Source organism: Oncorhynchus mykiss, chromosome 15 (assembly GCF_013265735.2).
Source record: "Oncorhynchus mykiss isolate Arlee chromosome 15, USDA_OmykA_1.1, whole genome shotgun sequence".
NCBI classification, from domain to species: Eukaryota; Metazoa; Chordata; class Actinopteri; order Salmoniformes; family Salmonidae; genus Oncorhynchus; species Oncorhynchus mykiss.
The window spans coordinates 11,405,009-11,428,168 of NC_048579.1; the positions used below are offsets into that span (position 1 = coordinate 11,405,009).

The following is a 23,160-nucleotide window of genomic DNA, read 5'->3' on the forward strand; positions in this document are numbered from 1 at the left end:
GTCTTCAATCCCATTCCCACTTTGATGTAGAATATACCTTTTTCTGTGAGAAAGAGTCACTACTAGTTTCACACACACACACACACACACACACACACACACACACACACACACACACACACACACACACACACACACACACACACACACACACACACAGACACACACACACACACAGACACCCACACATTCAAGCACTTGTGCCCGCACACAGACAAGAAACACACACACAATTGTTATACAGCCGTCTCAGTGAAAACAGAAAGGGGATTTGACTGGGGGGGGAAATAAAGTATACAACGCTGAATGTTAAAAAGTGTGAAATTGAATGAGTGTGGTGAATCAACAGAAATGGCCGTGGGTGAGGCTTGGCCGGACAGACCAATCTGTCGTAACTTTTACTAAGCCTAGTCGCATCACACAAACAGACACTAACACAAGCTCTGACACTCACCTTGTGCATAGGGCTATAACGTGCTATAATGTGTGCTATAATTGCCTCGTCCCTTGTATTCTTACGGCCTGGAAATTGCTGTACCTGTCCAATGGCCTTAGGCACAACAGGCACAATTATCGCTTGGCAACCAAACTCTCTCCTTGCCAGTGGGGGGCAGGGAGAGAGGGAGAGAAGACAGAGTAAAATGAGTGAGGGTGTAGAGAAGGGAAATGAGAGGAGAGGAGAGGAGAGGAGAGGAGAGGAGAGGAGAGGAGAGGAGAGGAGAGGAGAGGAGAGGAGAGGAGAGGAGAGGAGAGGAGATGAGAGGAGAGAGGAGAGGAGGAGAGAGGAGAAGAGAGAGGGGATAGGATGAGAGAGGAGAGGGGATGGGGTAGGGCACGATTGAGTGTGTGTGTGTGTGTGTGTGTGTGTGTGTGTGTGTGCTTGCGTGCGTGTTAGCAGATAAAGTATAAGGTGTTTCATGGTAGGCAAGAGGAGAGGGAGTTCCCAGATGATGGAGAAACAGTGATGCCAGAGCAGTCTTGGTAGTTACAGTATATCATTATTAACTGTAAAGGTTATGGTTCTTCTATAGCCAATCCTAATGTTTCATGTTTTATGATTTCTTAGGTGTTGTTTTTAGTTATCCTGTTTTTATTCTTCACGGAAGACTTTTATAACTTCCGTCATATCAACACAGTAATTATAAACTGGGTTGTTCGAGCCCTGAATGCTGATTGGCTAAAAGCCGTGGTATGTCAGACTGTATACCACAGGTATGACAAAAACATTATTTTTACTGTTCTAATTACGTTGGTACCCAGTTTATAAAAGCAATAAGGCACGTCAGGGGTTTGTAGCAGGTTGCCAACATGCTAAGGGCTGTTCTTAGGCACGACACAACGCAGAGTTATTGCTTAATTATACAGCAGCAATTACGTGAGTGAAGTTTTGGGTTGTTTAGGTAGAAAAGCATCGTTAGACAATTACTTAATTGGAGCTGGGACCCAGCTGCGAGTTCTGCCTCTTCTATTTACAGTCATTATATGAAAACAACAGCTGCCGTGCTTTGTTGTTATATCATCCATCTGATGAAGGACCGAACAGGGATCAGTATGTGTGTTTTATTGTGAAGACATTTTAACATACTGTATGTGTACTGTGTGTGTTGTGTAGGATGGATTTGTTAATGTCTTTGTACTTTAAACATGTTTCTCTCTCTCTCTTTATGTCTCTCTATGTATATCGCCCTCTCCTTATTGCTCTCCTTCTCTCTCTCACAGGATGGATACTCTCAGTATCACTTTGTCGGTTCTGCCTCTACGATAGAGAGAGACAGACAGAGACCCTACTCCTCCTCTCGCACCCCTTCTGTGTCCCCCGTACGAACCTCACCCAACAACCGCTCAGGTCAGAGTGTGTGTGTGTGTGTGTGTGTGTGTGTGTGTGTGTGTGTGTGTGTGTGTGTGTGTGTGTGTGTGTGTGTGTGTGTGTGTGTGTGTGTGTGTGTGTGTGTGTGTGTGTGTGTGTGTGTGTGTGTGTGTGTTTGAGAGAAAGAGAGAGAGAGAGAGAGCTGTCCCTTCTTGTCACCCTGATAAACTCTTCCCTATAACTTCCTGTCCCTTAACCAGGCCAATGAGCCAAAGAGCTATAGGAGTACATTAGCATTATCCATTAGCAACAGCGCTAACCTGCCTATGGCTGTGCTTCCTTCACAGTGGGTTTAGCATGGTGATGAGGCAGAAAAGTGCTTTTACTCTCCCTGGCTTAGTGGACTCTTGAACTGACCCTGGCCTCAACTTCAGAGCAACCAGCTTCCATGCCTAATGGTGTGTGTGTGTGTGTGTGTGTGTGTGTGTGTGTGTGTGTGTGTGTGTGTGTGTGTGTGTGTGTGTGTGTGTGTGTGTGTGTGTGTGTGTGTGTGTGTGTGTGTGTGTGTGCAAAAGCTTTTCCAGGTCATTGGTAAGCCATCACTTTTTTTGTACCACTCTATTGCTCCTCTCCTACTAAGAACTGAGATGGTGTAGCTGGTATTATAATGCTGTAAGTGAGTGTGTGGTATAGTAGTGAGTAGGGGTGAAGTTGAACATGATGACCTAAGTTGGAAGAGGATAGGAAAAGATGAGTCGAACTTTGAATATTGTCGTTGAAAAGCAGGAGCTTTGAGGAATATAGAGACCCTGCTCTCTCCTCTATCCCTCCTCTCCACACCTCTACTTTCATTCCCGTTCTCCCTCTCCATCACCCCTCTATTTCTCTCTAAACCTGCATTCCATCATTCACTCCTTCTTCTGTTCTCTAGTACATGCTGTTCTGTATCTACTAGAACCATGTTCCTCTGAGGCTGATCAAAGCAGATTGAGAGTGGGAGGAAGGGAAGGATGGAGGGGGAGAGAGAGAGAGAGAGAGAGAGAGAGAGAGAGAGAGAGAGAGAGAGAGAGGTGGGGCAGTCAGAGAGAGAGAGATTTTATTTTATTTAACATTTATTTGAACAGGGTGTCAACACTGAGACCGAGGGTCTCATTTCCAGGTGATCCCTGGTACACAAGACACATTGAGATACAATAAAAAATACACATTGTTAAAATACACACACAAGACACATTGAGATACAAAAAAAAATACACATTGTTAAAATACACACACACACACATGCCAAAAACACCATCACAAAGAACAGTTCAATTTCTCAGCTACTAGGTCCTCAAACAACACTCAACTGCCCGAGAGGCTCCAGAGCATCACATTTTAATGAGATCTGCAAATTGCAATCTTAAAAACTAAAGGCGGATTTACCTAATTCGGTGGTGCCATCGAGGAACCTCAAGAGTTAACCAACCCTGTGAACATGTTTTGTAAATCATGTTTTTATACTTCAACAATGAAGTTAGGTCAGTCGGAAAGCTTGCGTCGTAGAGCTTTGTAAACAAAGAGGGAGTAAGGAAGTGACCTATGGGTCTTTAGCCAATCCCAGCCAACCTTTTGATCCAGGATGCAGTGATGCGTATTAATACTGTCACCTGTCATAAAGCAAAGGGTGCTGTTGTAGACAGCATCCAAAGATTTTCACCTCTACGGGACCGGTGTCCCTCCACCGGTTGAGCTAACGTGCACTAATGTGATTAGAATGACGTTGTAAGTAACAAGAACATTTCCCAGGACATAGACATATTGTTTGAGGATGGTGCACAACAACACAAAACTTTTTTCACGGCAACTGGTTTGATACATTCACCTCTGAAGGTAAATAATGTACTTACATTCTGTAATCTTGCTCTGATTTGTCATCCTGAGTGTCCCAGAGATAAAATATAGCATTTGTTCAATAAAATCTATTTTTATATTAAAATGTAGGAACTGGGTTCTACAGTTTGAACCCCTGCCGATTCTATTTGGAGTTTGTCAAAATGATATCCAAAAAAATTGATTTTTCGGGGTTTCTTAAGTTGGGGCGGGTTGGTTAAGTTAACAGTTGAGTTCAATTTAGATCAGTACAAATGTCTTTTAGTCTTTGATCCTGGCATCAACCATTCCAGGTTATTAAGATCACCAAATATATTAATAATTCAGAATTAGAATAGTTAGACAGAAAATCAGACAATTTTTGCTAAGAGCAATTGGGAAAACATGAATCAGTCCAAGGCCACAGCTCTGGGATTTCAGATCAGATGGAGTCTGTAACACAAACATGCTATGATCAGTAGGTACTGTAACCCTCTATATGAAATAGACATGGAGTTGGCTTAAAATGGTATACAGTGATTTCGGAAAGACTTCCAAAACAATGTACGTTACAGCCTTATGGTTAAATGGATTGAATAAATAAAAAATCCTCAGCAATCTACAAACAATGCCCCATAACGACAAAGCGAAAATAGTTATATATTTTTTTGGCAAACGTATTAAAACTAACAAATAGAAATACCTTATTTATTGTACTTAAGTATTCAGTCCTTTTGCTATGAGACTCGAAATTGAGCTCAGGTGCATCCTGTTTCCATTGATCATCCTTAAGATGTTTCTATAACTTGATTGGAGTCACCTGTGTTAAATTCAATTGATTGGACATGATTTGGAAAGGCAAACACCTGTCTATATAAGGTACCACAGATGACAGTGCATCTCAAAAACCAAGCCATGAGGTCGAAGGAATTGTCCGTGGGAGCTCCGAGACAGGATTGTGTCAAGGCACAGTTCTGGGGAAGGGTACCAAAACATTTGTGGATCATTGAAGGTCCCCAGGAACACAGTGACCTCCATCATTTTTAAATTAAAATAGTTTGGAACCACCAAGACTCTTCCTAGAGCTGGCCACCTGGCCAAACTGAGCAATCGGGGGAGAAGGGCATTGGTCAAGGAGGTGACCAAGAATCCAATGATCACCTTGTGTTCCTCTGTGGAGATGGGATACATTTCCAGAAGGACAACCATCTCTGCAGCACTTCACCAATCAGGCCTTTATGGTAGAGTGGCCAGACGGAAGCCACTCCTCAGTAAAAGGCACATGACAGCCTGCTTGGTGTTTCCCAAAAGGTCCCTAAAGACTCTCAGACCATGAGAAACAAGGTTCTCTGGTCTGATGAAACCAAGATTGAAATCCTTGGCCTGAATGCCAAGTGTCACGTCAAGAGGAAACTTGGCACCATCCCTACGATGAAGCATGGTGCTGGCAGCATCAAGCTGTGGGGATGTTTTTCAGCAGCAGGGACTGGGAGACTAGTCAGGATCGAGGAAAAGAATAATGAAGCAAATTACAGTGAGATCCTTGGTGAAAAACTGCTCCAGAGCACTCTGGACCTTGGCCTGAGGCGAAAGTTCACCTTCCAACAGGACAACAACCAGAGCCTGGACTTGAACCCATCAATCATCTCTGGAGAGACCTGAAAATAGCTGTGCAGTGACGTTCCCCATCCAATCTGACAGAGCTTGAGAGGATCTGCAGATAAGAATGGGAGAAACTCCAAATGCTGGCGTGCCAAGCTTGTAGCGTCATACCAAAGAAGACTCGATGCTATAACCCCTGCCAAAGGTGCTTCAATAAAGTACTGAGTAAATGGTCTGAATACTTATGTAAATGTGATAGTTCCATTTTTTATTTGTAATACATGTGCACTTTTTAGAATAATAACGTAACAAAATGTTGAAAAAGTCAATGGGTCTGAATACTTTCAGAAGGCGCTGTAGATACAAGATTGCTTAAAAACTGTGCCATTTGGTCTATTCCTCATTTGAGCATGTGGATTAACACAAGACTCAATATAAGGTTATCTGTTTGGCCCAAGGACTGATATCCCATCCCTTTTTAAATTCCTTTTCAATGTTAGCACTCGGTGTCCAAGCTCCTCCCCTGTTTGGGTGCAGACTGTCCCTTTCTAGGAATTGCGGTTACTCACAAAACTGAAAATCGAACGCTTTTTCAGAGCAGAATCCTGATTTCATCCAGGAATACAGTGCATATAGGGGGTATAGCGGGGGGACAGGACAAGGGCCTCCGTTGGCTCAGTGGTCCAAAGTCTCGGAAGTACGACAGTAAGGCAGCTTCAGACGGATGGATATGGGTTAAGGGACGCATGTTGTCGCCCTTTTATTTGATGTTGGCAATCACTTGCCTGGCATCGGAGTCTCTATGACCAGAGCGGGCTCCTAGGGCCACACAGTTCACTTCCAGCGGTTCAAAGAGAGTGAGTGGATCCCTGGGTGAGATAAATGTTCAGGGCTGAGATCTGAGGAGAGAGAGAAAGAGAAAGAGTTCATGTATGCGAGAGAAAGAGATGGAGGTTGTTCATGTTTGAAAGAGAGAGAGAGATGGGGTAGTCCATGTTTGAGAGAGAGAGAGAGAGAGAGAGAGAGAGAGAGACACTTTCAATTTAGGAAATGTTCCCAATGGTACAACTTGGGACAAAAAAAGCAGCGTCTCTGATGGATTTGGTCTAGCAGTGAATGCATCAAAAGAAAAAGTCTGCAAAGCATTTTACTCAATAAAATAATATTCTCAAAAATAAATATTCCTATCCAAATCTGGTGCAAAATATTCAATAGTGTAATTAGACCAATTGAACTATATGGAAGAGCGGTATGGGGTCCAACCTTTATTTACGATTAAATGCATTGGGAGACAAATTATCCTAAATATCCAAAAGAAAGTACCAAATAATGCATTCAGAGAGGAACTCAGAAGATTCCTTTGAATTGGAAATATAAAGAAAACAATACTAAAATGTTGGCACCATTTGAAATTAAGCCCCCTTAAAATCCTTACAATTCAAAACGCTGGAAACCCAAGAGCTGAACCCTGAAAAGAGTCCCTTATGTCAGCTGTTAAAACCATTAAACAACCCTACTATCCAAACACACAGGAATATCTATCAACTTGTTACAGAAACTAAATCCTCCTATTAGACTAATTGGGAAAATGAAACAAAAACACAGAATGAACTAAATTGCTATCTGACCCTCAACAGAGAATACTAATTGACAAAATAGCTCTAGTCTCTCAGAGATACAAAACAGAAACTGATCCTGACCAAATAAAGGCTCAGCGATTACCAAAAGGGAGACACACAAAGACATGGCTAACCCAAGAGGAGTGTCTATGTGGTCACTGCACCACAGGGCAGGTAGAGTCAGAGATGTACATTTGTCCTCTACTGTAAGAAATACTCCCAAATAAGCGAATATCTTTTGAAGAAAATATCTAAATCAATTCCCAACTTTTGGGCATTTACCAATGACATAAAGCTGTGAATTATTCTGGGTGAGGGAGAAAACCAGATATGGATTTCCATAGCCTGAAGGACATCCCATAAAAACACTAAACAAACAACACAAAGAGGTATCTATCCAAAATGGAGATGTATGGGTAAACCACTCCTCCAATCTATTTTGGCCCAATAACAAAGAACAAACAGCAAAAACATATACATGATCAAATACAAGTCAAATACAAGTCTTGGAATCAGCTATTAAAGACTATCAGATCACACTGGATTCTCCAATTACATTCAATGAACTACAGGACAAAATACAAACCCTCCAACCCAAAAACGCCTGTGATGTTGATGGCATCCTCAATGAAATAGTAAAATATACAGACCACAAATTTCAATTGGCTATACTAAAACTCTTTAACATCATCCTTAGCTCTGGCATCTTCCCCATAATTTGGAAACAAGGACTGATCACCCCAATCCACAAAAATGGAGAGAAATATTTGACCCTAATAACTACCATGGGCTATGTGTCAACAGCAACCTTGGGAAAACCTTGGGAAAAGCAACCTTGGGACTCTTAATTTCATCAGTGAAAACAATGTACCGAGCAGATGTCAAATTTTTATAAAATTATAATAATAACTGTACGACAGACCACGTATTCACCCTGCAAGTCAATTTGGCATGAGGGTCTGCTGTACAAACTGATTTAAAGTGGTGTTGGGGGAAAAATATACGACATTATAAAAACCATGTACACAAACAACAACAAGTGGTTGACGAACACGGGACTCGATCTCCCAGGAGGCAGCAGCAACGATACAGGAGGATGGCTTAATGGTTTCTGGCTCGGTACCTGTGTTGTCTGCGGTGAACTGACGGGAGAAGGTGTCAGGCTTGGTATTCTTAGATCTGGGGCGAGAAAGGTTATACAACCTGCTACTGGGGAGGGGAGCGCCAGGCTGGAAGTCAATGGCACAGTTGTACGAGCGATGAGGCGGCAGAGATGGGGTGTGGTGCTTATGGAACACGAGTTCAACTGTGATACTCTGGAGGAACAGAAGACAGGTCCGGGGGTTCTGGAATGGACTGGGATACAGGCAAGGCAGGTGGAAGAACAGAATGTAGACATTTGGAATGACAAAATGTACTCCATTAGTAACCCTCCCGGTGGTCCAGTCAATCTGTGGGTTGTGTAGTTTTAACCATGGATGGCCCAGAACCAGAGGAGAACAGGGACTGTCAATTATGTGGAAACTTATATTTTCTTGGTGATTACCAGAGAGACGCAGGATGACTGGAACGGTTCTCACAGACATGGGAGAGAAGCTTACTATTGAGAGTGTAGGCATCAAGAGGTGAATTAAGAGGAACAGTGTCCGGGCCCAACTGGTTGACAACACCTCGGTCCAAAAAGAGGAAAAGCCTGACTCTGCCACACAAGGTTGGCCTGGTCTGGTGGAAGATGGGCAGGCAATTTGACCCAATAGTATTTTCCCCATATCACCCGAGCCTCTTCTTACTGGACGCAGGGAACAAGTGGAAACCAGGTGACCAACCTCGCCACAGTATAGACAGCTCCTAGTATCGGCACGCCGCTGCCTCTCCTCTGGAGATAGACGGGTACGGCCGAGCTGCATTGGTTCAGGTTCAGAACATGCCTGGGGTTGGGATACAGTCTGAGTGAGTGAGTTCATGAATGCCTCCTGAAGAGGCTCCTCATCCCAGCCGCTCTCTGCTGCGAGGGTGCGGAACTCACATGCCATTTCAGCAACAATCTGGGAGCCTTGACGGAGGGACAGGAGTTGTTTAGCAGCGTCCTTTCCGCAAACTGGGTGGTCAAAAATCTTCCTCATCTCCTCCGTGAATCTACTATAGGAGAACAAATGGGTGACTGTCTCTCCCACAACACAGCAGTGGCCCAGGAAAGTGCTGCTCCACAGAGGCAACCAATCAAAAACATAATCTTAGCTCGTTCACTAGCATAAGAGTAGGGCTGTTGCTCAAATACTAGTGAACATTGTACCAAAAAGGCTCTGCAGGTTCCGAGATTACCATCGTAGCGCTCTGGAGTAGGAACAAACGGCTCCCTGGTGGAGAGGAGGGACTTGGGACAGGTTGTGGAGGCTGAGGTTGGAGTGTGCTGGGTTGGGTTGGGACAGGTTGTGGAGGCTGAGGTTGGAGTGTGCTGGATTGGGACAGGTTGTGGAGGCTGAGGTTGGAGTGTGCTGGGTTGGGACAGGTTGTGGAGGCTGAGGTCGGAGTGTGCTGGGTTGGGACAGGTTGTGGAGGCTGAGGTTGGAGTGTGCTGGGTTGGGACAGGTTGTGGAGGCTGAGGTTGGAGTGTGCTGGGTTGGGACAGGTTGTGGAGGCTGAGGTTGGAGTGTGCTGGGTTGGGACAGGTTGGGACAGGTTGTGGAGGCTGAGGTTGGAGTGTGCTGGGTTCGGACAGGGTAAACAGGTCCGGAGGGGAATCCAAGGGAGTGGTGGTGTAGTGAGTCCAAAACAGGGTAGCAGGGTGGTGAGATGTGGAACAGGAGCCATAGTCAGGGTGGGAAAATGAGCAGAGATTACGATCTGGCAGAGTGGAAGTGGCAGAACTGAGTATTTGCAGAGGTCTTGATAATGGAACGAGTTGCAGCTGGTAGGGATCTGCTCTGACTCCAGCTCACCTGTCTTCAACCACACAATCAGAGAGAGAGAGAGAGAGAGAGAGAGAGAGAGAGAGAGAGAGAGAGGGAGAGAGAGAGAGGGAGAGGGAGAGGGAGAAAGATAGAAAGAGAGAGAGAGGGAGAGAGAGAGAGAGAGAAAGAGGGAGAAAGAGAGAGAGATAGAGAGAGGGAGAGAGAGAGAGAGAGAGTGAGATAGAGAGAGATAGAGAGAGAGAGAGAGAGAGAGAGAGAGAGAGAGAGAGAGAGAGAGAGAGAGAGTGTGTGTGTACTGGGGGAATGGCTGCAGGTCAAGCAGACACAACGGATGACCACTAGGGGCTGTGTCAGGAGCAGATGTGACCCTAACTGAACTGGGGTTACCAGTGAGTGAGGGTGTGTTTGTCTGTGCAACATTTCTGAGTGCCTGGGCGCTCAGTGTACCATGCTAATAGCACTCAGACCTGGTCTCCAGGGATAACCAGATCTAGCAGTGAATGGCCGGGTGAGGGTGTTCTGTTACAGTATTAATGATCCGTTTAACAGAGCTGTCACAGGGTTGTCTTAAAAATTCCTCTCCACTCTTCTCCTGTCCTCTGTTGTTTTAGTAATGTAAGTTGTGTATGTTTCTGTTCGGTTGAACCTGCTATTTAAAAGTCTTCTATGATCTGGTCGGTTTAATAAAGTGCAGGTTAGCAGTATATATAATGTGTGAAGTACGTACTTGATAAGAGTGTGTAGGTAAGCAGTATTATAGACTGTAGTGTGCAGGTAAACATTATTATAGACAAGTATTATAGACCTTACTGTGTAGGTAAGCAATATTATAGACTGTAGTGTGTAGGTAAGCAGTATTATAGACTGTAGTGTGTAGGTAAGCAGTATTATAGACTGTAGTGTGTAGGTAAGCAGTATTATAGACTGTAGTGTGTAGGTATCAGTATTATAGACCAGTATTATAGACTGTAGTGTGTAGGTAAGCAGTATTATAGACTGTAGTGTGTAGGTATCAGTATTATAGACTGTAGTGTGTAGGTATCATTATTATAGACCAGTATTATAGACTGTAGTGTGTAGGTATCAGTATTTAGACTGTAGTGTGTAGGTATCAGTATTATAGACTGTAGTGTGTAGGTAAGCAGTATATAAACCAATATTATAGACTGTAGTGTGTAGGTATCAGTATTATAGACTGTAGTGTGTAGGTAAGCATTTTCAGGGGACTGTAATGGGGCCTGTGTGTGTGTGTGTGTGTGTGTGTGTGTGTGTGTGTGTGTGTGTGTGTGTGTGTGTGTGTGTGTGTGTGTGTGTGTGTGTGTGTGTGTGTGTGTGTGTGTGTGTGTGTGTGCGTGCGTGCGTGCGTGCGTGCGTGCGTGCGTGCGTGCGTGCGTGCGTGCGTGCGTGCGTGCGTGATTAAGCGTGATCAGAAGATTAGTGTGCTACTATGGCAGGATACGACCTTCATGCTGTCACACTAAACATTCCTAATGATGAATATTGTGTGTGTGTGTGTGTGTGTGTGTGTGTGTGTGTGTGTGTGTGTGTGTGTGTGTGTGTGTGTGTGTGTGTGTGTGTGTGTGTGTGTGTGTGTGTGTGTGTGTTACAGTTAGCGCACCGGCCTCTCCCAGAGAGATGATGAGTATGAAAGAACGCAAGACCGAATACGACTCCACAGCAACCAATGCAGGTTTCCACGACAACAAAGGAGAGCACACCTCCCGAAAAGACACCATGGCAGGTGTGTGTGTGAAGGAGAGAGAAATAACAGGCTATTACTTTCTATCTATATATCTCTTTCTGTCATTCTCACTCTCCCCCTCCCTCTTACTCTCTACACTCTCTCTCTCTCTGTCTGACACCCTCTCTCTCTCATTCCCTCTGTCTGACACCAAATCTCTTTCTCTCTGACACCCCCTTCTCTCTCTCTCTCTCTCTCTCTATCCCCCCTTTTTCTAACCCCCTGTCTGTCACCCTCCCTCTCTCTCCCCCTCTCTCCCCCACCTCTCTCTCTCCCCTCTCTCTCTCCCCTCTCTCCCCCCTCTCTCTCCTCTTTCTCTCTCTCTCCTCTTTCTCTGTCTGACAACCTCCCTCCCTCTCTCTCCCCCTCCCTCCCTCTCTCGCCCCCCCCCCCCCTCTCTCTCTCTCTCTCTCTCTTTCCCCCCTTTTTCTCACCCCCCTGTCTGTCACCCTCCCTCTCCCCCCACCCTCTCTCTCCCCTCTCTCTCTCCCCTCTCTCCCCCCCTCTCTCCCCCTCTCTCCCCCCCTCTCTCTCTCAATTCAATTCAATTCAATTCAAGGGCTTTATTGGCATGGGAAACGTGTTAACATTGCCAAAGCAAGTGAGGTAGATAATATATAAAGTGAATATATAAAGTGAAATAAACAATACAAATTAACAGTAAACATTACACATACAGAAGTTTCAAAACTATAAAGACATTTCAAATATTATATATATATATACAGTGTTTTAACAATGTACAAATGGTTAAAGGACACAAGATAAAATAAATAAGCATAAATATGGGTTGTATTTACAGTGGTGTTTGTTCTTCACTGGTTGCCCTTTTCTCGTGGCAACAGGTCACTCTCTGTCTCTCTCTCTCTCTCTCTCTCTCTCTCTATCCCCCTTTTTTCTCACCCCCCCCCCCCCCCCCTGTCTGTCACCCTCCCTCTCTCTCCCCCTCTCTCCCCCCCTCTCTCTCTCCTCTTTCTCTGTCTGACAACCTCGCTCTCTTCTTTCAGTCAGAATCTCCTGTGGAACATCCACGTTGTTCCGGAACTCTTATGTTACAACTAATGACGAGATCGAACACAACCAGGTGAGCTACACCACACACACTACTAATATTATAACACACACACTACTAATATTATAACACACACACTACTGATATTATAACACACACACTACTAATATTACACAACACACACACACAACTAATATTACACAACACACACACACACACACACACACACATACACATACAAACACATACACACACACACACACACACATACACATACAAACACATACACACACACACATGTACATTCTGTCACGTTCGTTGTTGGAATGAGCGTGCGTAGAGTTCCACATATTTTAATAAAGTGAAACTCACCAAACAAAAACAAACAAGCACAAACGAAACGTGACGTTCTGGGCTGCTCACAGGCAGCTACACAAAAACAAGATCCCACAAACAACAGGTGGAAAAAAGGCTGCCTAAATATGATCCCCAATCAGAGACAACGATAGACAGCTGCCTCTGATTGGGAACCATACCAGGCCAACAAAGAAATAGAGAAACTAGAATGCCCATCCAAATCACACCCTGACTTAACCAAATAGAGAAATAAAAAGGCTCTCTAAGGTCAGGACACATACAGTTGAAGTCAGAAGTTTACATACTCCTTAGCCAAACGCATTTAAACTCAGTTTTTCACATTTCCTGACATTGAATCTAGTAAAGATTCCCTGTCTTAGGTCAGTTAGGATAATCACTTTAGTTTAAGAATGTGAAATGTCAGAATAATAGAAGAGAGAATGATTTATTTCAGCTTTTATTTCTTTCATCACATTCCCAGTGGGTTAAAAGTTTACATGCAGTCAATTAGTATTTGGTAGCATTGCCTTTAAATTGTTTAACTTGGGTCAAACATTTCGGGTAGCCTTCCACAAGCTTCCCACAATAAGTTGGGTGAATTTTGGCCCATTCCTCTTGACAGAGCTGGTGTAACTGAGTCAGGTTTGTAGGCCTCCTTGCTCGCACACGCTTTTTCCATTCTGCCCACAACTTTTATACAGGATTGAGGTCAGGGCTTTGTGATGGCCACTCCAATACCTTGACTTCGTTGTCCTTAAGCCATTTTGCCACAACTTTAGAAGTATGCTTGGGGTCATTGTCCCTTTGGAAGACCCATTTGCTTTAACTTCCTGACTGATGTCTTGAGATGTTGCTTCAATATATCCACACAATATTCCTCTCTCATGATGTCATCTATTTTGTGAAGTGCACCAGTCCCTCCTGCAGCAAAGAACCCCCACAACATGATGCTACCACCCCCGTGCTTCACGGTTGGGGTGGTGTTCTTCGGCATGCAAGCCTCACACTTTTTCCTACAAACATAACGATGATCATTATGGACAAACAGTTCTATTTTTGATTCATCAGACCAGAGGACATTTCTCCAAATAGTACGACCTTTGTCACCATGTGCAGTTGCAAACCGTAGTCTGGCTTTTCTATGGCAGTTTTTGAGCATTTGCTGAGCGGCCTTTCAGGTTATGTTGATATAGGACTCATTTTACTGTGGATATAGATACTTTTGTACGTTTTTCCTCCAGCATCTTCACAAGGTCAAGGTTTTTCTGGGATTGATTTGCACCTTTCACACCAAAGTATGTTCATCTCTAGGAGACAGATCACGTCTCCTTCCTGAGCGTTATGACGGCTGCGTGGTCCCATGGTGTTTATACTTGCGTACTATTGTTTATATAGATGAACGTGGTACCTTTAGGCATTTGAAAATTGCTCCCAAGGATGAACCAGACTTGTGGAGGTTTACACATTTTTTTCTGAGGTCTTGGCTGATTTCTTTTGATTTTGCGATGATGTCAAGCAAAGAGGCACAGAGTTTGAAGGTGGGCCTTGAAATACATACACAGGTACACCTCCAATTGACTCAAATTATGTCAATTATCCTATCAGAAGCTTCTAAAGCGATGACATAATTTTCTGGAATTTTCCAAGCTGTTTAAAGACAAATTCTGACCCACTGCAATTGTGATACAGTGAATTAATTATAAGTGAAATACTCTGTCTGTCAACAATTGTTGGTTAATTTACTTGTGTCATGCACAAAGTAAATGTCCTAACCGACTTGCCAAAACTACAGTTTGTTAACAAGAAATTTGTGGAGTGGTTGAAAAATGAGTTTTAATAAGTCCAACCTAAATGTATGTAAACTTCCTACTTCAATTGCACACACACACACACACACACACACACACACACACACACACACACACACACACACACACACACACACATATATACACACACACAGACACAAACACATACGTATGCACTCACACACATATATACATATACACACGCACGCACACACACATACATGCACACACACATACACACACACACATGCACACACACACACACACACACACACACACACACACACACACACACACACACACACACACACACACACACACATACAACACACACACAGACACATACACACACACACGCACACACACAGACACACACATATTTTTCTGTCCCATCTTGTCGCCAAGTTACCTCCTTGGCATCTGGTGCCATGGTGATGGTTGTCACGGTTACGTCTTAAGGAAGGCGGCGGTTCTGATAAGCTCTGATGCCTTCTGCAATCTTCCCCACTGAACCCGCCGAGAATCTGTAGAGATTGAAACCGTTGCAACATGAATCCATACCCCGCCCTTATCCAATTAATAAACCTTATATTTTAACCTCAGATAAAGTTAGACAGATTCAACAGCTCTGTGTTTTCACTTCCTTTCCAGATCCCTCCCCAGCCCATGGCCCCTCAGGCAGACTGCTCCTCTACACCCCTAAAAGACTACGACACGTTCCCTCCATCCCTCCCTCCCTCCTTCCCACCTCCGCAGAACCCTGGCCGCATGCTGGATGACTCCTTCTTCGAGCCTCCAGATCAGCCCCTCCCCCAGCCCCCGTCTCAGGCCGCCACGGACCTCCGGATGCACCTTGGCCTTAAGTCCACTGGCAACTATGTGGACTTCTACTCTGCATCCCGGCCCTACTCCGAACTCAACTACGAGACCAGCCACTACCCGGCTTCACCTGACTCCTGGGTCTAAAGACAGGAGTCACAATTTAACATGGGTCCTGGAGAGATACAGGCTGGTGTAGGGTTTAGCTCCAGTCCAACACTAACAAACAGCACACCTGCAAGGTGTAATGAACCATTGATTTGAGGATATTAGGTTTATTAGTGCTGGGCTGGAACAAAATCCTGCATAGTCCCGTAGCTCTCCAGGATTGAGAGTGAAGAACACTGGTGTAGAGTAAATAGGGGGTGCGAGGTTAATGTTAGTAACCAATGGCAAACAGGGATTGAAGGGGGTTAGGGGGTGCTAGGGTGTTGTGAGGGGTTCAGGTGTGAAGAGAGACTGCGCATGTGCATGAATACCACAAGACATTTTGCCGCCAGTTCAGTTTGTTCAAAGCTTGTTCCACTGGGAAAGGGAGTGGGATAGATGTGTCAGAGTGGGAGAGTGAGAGAGAGAGAGAGAGAGAGAGAGAGAGAGAGAGAGAGAGAGAGAGAGAGAGAAAGAGAGAGAGAGAGAGAGAGAGAGAGAGAGAGAGAGAGAGAGAGAGAGAGAGAGAGAGAGAGAGAGAGAGAGAGAGAGAGAGAGAGAGAGAGAGAGAGAGAGAGGGGGAAAAGTCCTTGACAGAAGAAAAGAAAAAAACAACAACTGAATGATGACGGAAGGCTCTTACCTCTTTGAAGTTGCATTGCTTGACTTTCAGAAAGAAGAAGGGGAGGGGAGTGGAGAAATGGAAGAGAGGAAGAGTTGTGAGTGTTTTTTGGCAAGTCGGATGAAAAGTAACAGACCAGAGAAGGGAGAGAGAAGATGAGAGGAAAACACCAAGCACAAGACAGGACAGGATGTTTACAGGAAAAACAAGGGGGCAGCTTTCCACTCGTTCATTACATTGACTTCTGACTTTCATCGTCAATCAAAGCTTCTACCTTTCTATGGAATGTTGTCTGTTGAAGAAGAATCTTCCAGCCTTTTAGGTTTTTATTTTCACCACTTTTTTTTTATTTGTACTTTTTGAAGTTGTGGATGTACAGTATTTTGGTGTACAGTACAGTGCAGTACAGTACAGTACAGTACAATGACAGTACAGTGACAGTACAGTGACAGTACAGTGACAGTACAGTACAGTACAGTACAATGACAGTACAGTGACAGTACAGTGACAGTACAGTGACAGTACAGTACAATGACAGTACAGTGACAGTACAGTGACAGTACAGTACAGTGACAGTACAGTGACAGTACAGTACAGTGACAGTACAGTGACAGTACAGTGACAGTACAGTACAGTACAGTACAGTGACAGTACAATGACAGTACAGTGACAGTACAGTGACAGTACAGTACAATGACAGTACAGTGACAGTACAGTGACAGTACAGTGACAGTACTGTACAGTACAGTGACAGTACAGTGACAGTACAGTACAGTACAGTGACAGTACAGTGACAGTACAGTACAGTACAGTACAATGACAGTACAGTGACAGTACAGTGACAGTACAGTGACAGTACAGTACAGTACAGTACAATGACAGTACAGTGACAGTACAGTGACAGTACAGTGACAGTACTGTACACTACAGTGACAGTACAGTGACAGTACATTGACAGTACAGTACAGTACAGTACAATGACAGTACAGTGACAGTACAGTGACAGCACAGTACAGTACAGTACAATGACAGTACAGTGACAGTACAGTACAGTACAGTACAATGACAGTACAGTGACAGTACAGTGACAGTACAGTGAAAGTACAGTACAGTACAGTACAATGACAGTACAGTGACAGTACAGTGACAGTACAGTGACAGTACAGTACAGTGACAGTACAGTGACAGTACAGTACAGTACAGTGACAGTACAGTTCAGTACAGTGACAGTATAGTACACTGACAGTACAGTGACAGTACAGTACAGTACAGTACAGTGACAGTACAGTGACAGTACAGTGACAGTACAGTGACAGTACAATGACAGTACAGTGACAGTACAGTGACAGTACAGTGACAGTACTGTACAGTACAGTGACAGTACAGTGACAGTACAGTACAGTACAGTACAATGACAGTACAGTGACAGTACAGTGACAGTACAGTACAGTACAGTACAATGACAGTACAGTGACAGTACAGTGACAGTACAGTGACAGTACTGTACACTACAGTGACAGTACAGTGACAGTACATTGACAGTACAGTACAGTACAGTACAGTACAATGACAGTACAGTGACAGTACAGTACAGTACAGTACAATGACAGTACAGTGACAGTACAGTGACAGTACAGTACAGTACAATGACAGTACAGTGACAGTACAGTGACAGTACAGTGACAGTACAGTACAGTACAGTACAATGACAGTACAGTGACAGTACAGTGACAGTACAGTACAGTACAGTACAGTGACAGTACAGTTCAGTACAGTGACAGTATAGTACACTGACAGTACAGTGACAGTACAGTACAGTGACAGTACAGTACAGTGACAGTTCAGTACAGTGACAGTACAGTAACAGTACAGTTCAGTACAATGACAGTACAGTGACAGTACAGTGACAGTACAGTACAGTGACAGTACAGTGAAAGTACAGTACAGTGACAGTACAGTACAGTACAGTACAGTGACAGTACAGTGACAGTACAGTGACAGTACAGTACAGTGACAGTACAGGGACAGTACAGTACAGTGACGGTAAAGTACAGTGACAGAACAGTGACAGTACAGTACAGTGAGAGTACAGTACAGTGACAGTACAGTGACAGTACAGTGACAGTACAGTACAGTGACAGTACAGTACAGTACAGTGACAGTGCCAGTACAGTACAGTACAGTGACAGTACAATGACAGTACAGTGATGTGACAGTAAAGTACAGTGACAGTACAGTGACAGTACAGTACAGTGACAGTACAGTACAGTACAGTGACAGTACAGTACAGTACAGTGACAGTACAGTACAGTGACAGTACAGTGACAGTACAGTGACAGTACAGTACAGTGACAGTACAGTACAGTGACAGTACAGTGACAGTACAGTACAGTGACAGTTCAGTACGGTGACAGTACGGTGACAGTACAGTACAGTACAGTACAGTACAGTACAGTGACAGTGACAGTACAGTACAGTACAGTGACAGTGACAGTACAGTACAGTACAGTGACAGTACAGTGACAGTACAGTGATGTGACAGTAAAGTACAGTGACAGTACAGTGACAGTACAGTACAGTGACAGTACAGTGATGTGACAGTAAAGTACAGTGACAGTACAGTGACAGTACAGTACAGTGACAGTACAGTACAGTACAGTACAGTACAGTACAGTACAGTACAGTACAGTACAGTGACAGTGCCAGTACAGTACAGTACAGTGACAGTACAATGACAGTACAGTGATGTGACAGTAAAGTACAGTGACAGTACAGTGACAGTACAGTACAGTGACAGTGCCAGTACAGTACAGTACAGTGACAGTACAATGACAGTACAGTGATGTGACAGTAAAGTACAGTGACAGTACAGTGACAGTACAGTACAGTGACAGTACAGTACAGTACAGTGACAGTACAGTGACAGTACAGTACAGTGACAGTTCAGTACAGTGACAGTACAGTGACAGTACGGTGACAGTACAGTACAGTGACAGTACAGTACAGTACAGTACAGTGACAGTACAGTGACAGTACAGTACAGTGACAGTTCAGTACAGTGACAGTACAGTGACAGTACAGTGACAGTACAGTACAGTGACAGTACAGTACAGTGACAGTACAGTGACAGTACAGTACAATGACAGTTCAGTACGGTGACAGTACGGTGACAGTACAGTACAGTACAGTACAGTGACAGTACAGTACAGTACAGTACAGTACAGTACAGTGACAGTACAGTACAGTGACAGTACAGTGACAGTACAGTACAGTACAGTACAGTGACAGTACAGTACAGTTCAGTACAGTGACAGTACAGTGACAGTACAGTACAGTGACAGTACGGTGACAGTTCAGTACAGTGACAGTACAGTGACAGTACAGTACAGTGACAGTACGGTGACAGTTCAGTACAGTGACAGTACAGTGACAGTACAGTGCAGTGACAGTACAGTACAGTGACAGTACAGTACAGTACAGTGACAGTACAGTACAGTGACAGTGACAGTACAGTGACAGTACAGTGACAGTGACAGTACAGTGACAGTGACAGTTGACCTGGATGGTATTGTGTATATTACACATCTTGTCACTACCGACCGACCGACTGACCGGCCACTGGATATTGTTTTCTAGTAACACAATAGAGACTGAGAAGAAAACACTTCCCACTGGGCACACCACGTTATTTCAATGTGGATATTTGGTTAATATTTGGTTTAGACATTGATCAAGTGAGATTACAACCTATATTCACCCACTGAAAAAGACTGCCAATAGTTAGTTGAATGTCCAATGTGTTGTCACTGTGCTTTCAACCATTTAAAAGCACAGCAAAGTTCAAATGGGAACACAATGTCAGATATTTTCTTTATTTATACAACCAATTCATGTGTAAATCACTTATCACTGTGCTTCATCTAACTACATCACAAGTACATGTGCAAGTGATTAATACCGATTGAGATTCCACCAGATTATTGCAACAACTGTTTACAACACAGACCTGCGACCATCTATACATGCTATCTTGATCACGCACGCTTTATATAATTACATAACAAGAAATGTATAGATACAGTCAAATTTAAATGTGGCCATTGGATGTGTTACTAATTTTTAGGTTAAATGTTACATTAGCTTGTCAGATAGCCTTATCTTAAGACTTTTTACTGTCTTGCAAAAATAATATTGAATTGTGTTCTGTTGACCAAGCAATCTAATATCAACATTTATAGGAGATGTATCTACTGTTTGGATAGCTCCATCTGACCCACTGGCTTCATCTTTAACTGGTATTTCTGGTTGAGTTGGTGACATGAATCCAACATATCATTTGTAACTTGTTGACAAATTAACAGGCTATTTGTTGTATTCAGGAAGTGATGTTTAATTGTGTTTGGTTGTCAACACAACCATATTTCAACATTTGAAGATGCATCATCTGTGCCACTGAGACCGTGTTAAATCGGATCAACTGTGGAAAAAAAAATCTGCTGTGAAAAGTTCTGATGTGATTGGTCAAAAAAACAATTAGTGAAAGACGGATCAGAATTGGGATGCCTGTGTAAATGCAGCGTGTCTTAGTCTGTCTTTAGTTCCAGTTTGTATACAAATGAATAACGTCTCCACCTCACAACATAAATCAAAGTTTAAAGAATATTAGTGAATCAAACTTGAAATGCACTTTAAATAATGTTTGATTTGATGTAGTCCGAGTCTTTAACTTAGATTGTTGGTTGAGATGGAGAAGTGAATCCAACATATCTGTAATGGTTTTCTTGTGTGGAAGGAGAGGCAGACCAAAACGCAGCGTGGTTATTATTCATGGTTCTTTAATAAAGAAACTATACATGAATAGACTAACAAAACAAGAAATGTGCAAAACCAAAACAGCCCTATCTGGTGCAAACACAGAGACAGGAACTATCACCCACAAACCCCAACACCAAACAGGCTACCAAAATATGGTTCCCAATCAGAGACAATGACTAACACCTGCCTCTGATTGAGAACCATATCAGGCCAAACACAGAAACAGACAAACTAGACACACAACATAGAATGCCCACTCAGATCACACCCTGACCAAACAAAACATAGAAACATACAAAGCAAACTATGGTCAGGGTGTGACAATATCAATGACTAATTTGTAGACGAACTGGAATTAAAGCCAGACTACTAAATCAGTGGCTCAGATGGAACTATCCAAATAGAAGATACATTTCCTTCTAATGTTCATGGTTGCGTTGACAACTCAATATCATTACATTTGAAATCAACCAGAGCCTGAAACCCTGGGCCTGTAGTTTATCAATTTTTAGTTGAATTATGGGTTTCATTGAAACAATAGCTGTTGATGACGTTGTAAATGCTATATAGGCCTTGGTAGTATAATTGATGGTATATTCGTGATATAGTATGGTCACATTTCAACTTTTCTGTCAAACCTACCCTTTGGAATGACTTTTCCACCAACACTGAATCTATTTAGTTTTTAATTGGAGATGTCTGAGCAGTTATTCTCACGATAGCACATTGGCAATAGTCAGTCACAAATATGGTAGCTAAGCAGCGCTGGGCATGGTTAAATCCCTGGATGGGTGATCAAACAGTAGCTGTAGGTTGATCAACTATCCAGTAGGAGGTGCTGCTCAGCCTGTTACTTTTTTCTGATAGTGAATATAACATTGAAGATCTGATGTTGTTTTAAAGGTACAAATTCAACATGTTTTATACAAGGTTTTTCTATGTTGAAATTTGGTTACCTGATGATATAATTCTGTGGTTGAAATTTCACCCTCAAAACAACAGTAATATTGATACTGTATTTTCCACATAGATTCCAAGTCACAATAAGTTGACAAATTACGTTGAAACAACGGTGATTCAACCAGTTTGTGCTCAGTGGGTTTGAAACAATGTCAATCAATGATCACTGTCCTGTCTCCCCTTTCCAACCAACATCTGTTCTAACAGCCAGAGGGATATGAGTCTGTTCTAACAGCCAGAGGGATGTGGGTCTGTTCTAACAGCCAGAGGGATGTGAGTCTGTTCTAACAGCCAGAGGGATGTGGGTCTGTTCTAACAGCCAGAGGGATGTGGGTCTAATAGCCAGAGGGATATGAGTCTGTTCTAACAGCCAGAGGGATGTGGGTCTGTTCTAACAGCCAGAGGGATGTGAGTCTGTTCTAACAGCCAGAGGGATGTGGGTCTAATAGCCAGAGGGATGTGGGTCTGTTCTAACAGCCAGAGGGATGTGGGTCTGTTCTAACAGCCAGAGGGATGTGGGTCTGTTCTAACAGCCAGAGGGATGTGGGTCTGTTCTAACAGCCAGAGGGATGTGGGTCTAATAGCCAGAGGGATGTGGGTCTGTTCTAACAGCCAGAGGGATGTGGGTCTGTTCTAACAGCCAGAGGGATGTGGGTCTAACAGCCAGAGGCATGTGGGTCTAACAGCCAGGGGGATGTGAGTCTGTTCTAACAGCCAGAGGGATGTGAGTCTGTTCTAACAGCCAGAGGGATGTGGGTCTGTTCTAACAGCCAGGGGGATGTGAGTCTGTTCTAACAGCCAGAGGGATGTGGGTCTGTTCTAACAGCCAGAGGGATGTGAGTCTGTTCTAACGGCCAGAGAGATGTGGGTCTAACAGCCAGAGGGATGTGGGTCTGTTCTAACAGCCAGAGGGATGTGGGTCTGTTCTAACAGCCAGAGGGATGTGAGTCTGTTCTAACAGCCAGAGGGATGTGGGTCTAATAGCCAGAGGGATGTGAGTCTGTTCTAACAGCCAGAGGGATGTGGGTCTAACAGCCAGAGGGATGTGGGTCTAACAGCCAGAGGGATGTGGGTCTGTTCTAACAGCC

At 43.7% G+C, this 23,160-nt stretch overlaps 1 protein-coding gene across 1 annotated transcript; it reads left to right on the forward strand.

Moving 5' to 3' along the window:
- The first annotated feature begins 1,723 nt into the window (after window positions 1–1,723).
- LOC118938786 (catenin delta-2-like) lies at window positions 1,724–16,680 on the forward strand. The gene is made up of 4 exons (XM_036943697.1): window positions 1,724–1,846; window positions 11,401–11,532; window positions 12,540–12,616; window positions 15,361–16,680. The coding sequence occupies exons 2-4, from the start codon at window positions 11,427–11,429 to the stop codon at window positions 15,673–15,675; spliced, it is 498 nt and encodes a 165-aa protein (XP_036799592.1). The 5' UTR covers window positions 1,724–1,846; window positions 11,401–11,426; the 3' UTR covers window positions 15,676–16,680.
- Window positions 16,681–23,160: the final 6,480 nt, after the last annotated feature.

Coding starts and splice junctions, on each gene's coding strand:
- LOC118938786 (XM_036943697.1), top strand. CDS start 11,427: ATGATGAGTATGAAAGAACGCAAGACCGAATACGACTCCACAGCAACC. Junction 11,533..12,539: donor CCGAAAAGACACCATGGCAG/GTGTGTGTGTGA, acceptor CTCTTCTTTCAG/TCAGAATCTCCTGTGGAACA. Junction 12,617..15,360: donor ACGAGATCGAACACAACCAG/GTGAGCTACACC, acceptor CTTCCTTTCCAG/ATCCCTCCCCAGCCCATGGC.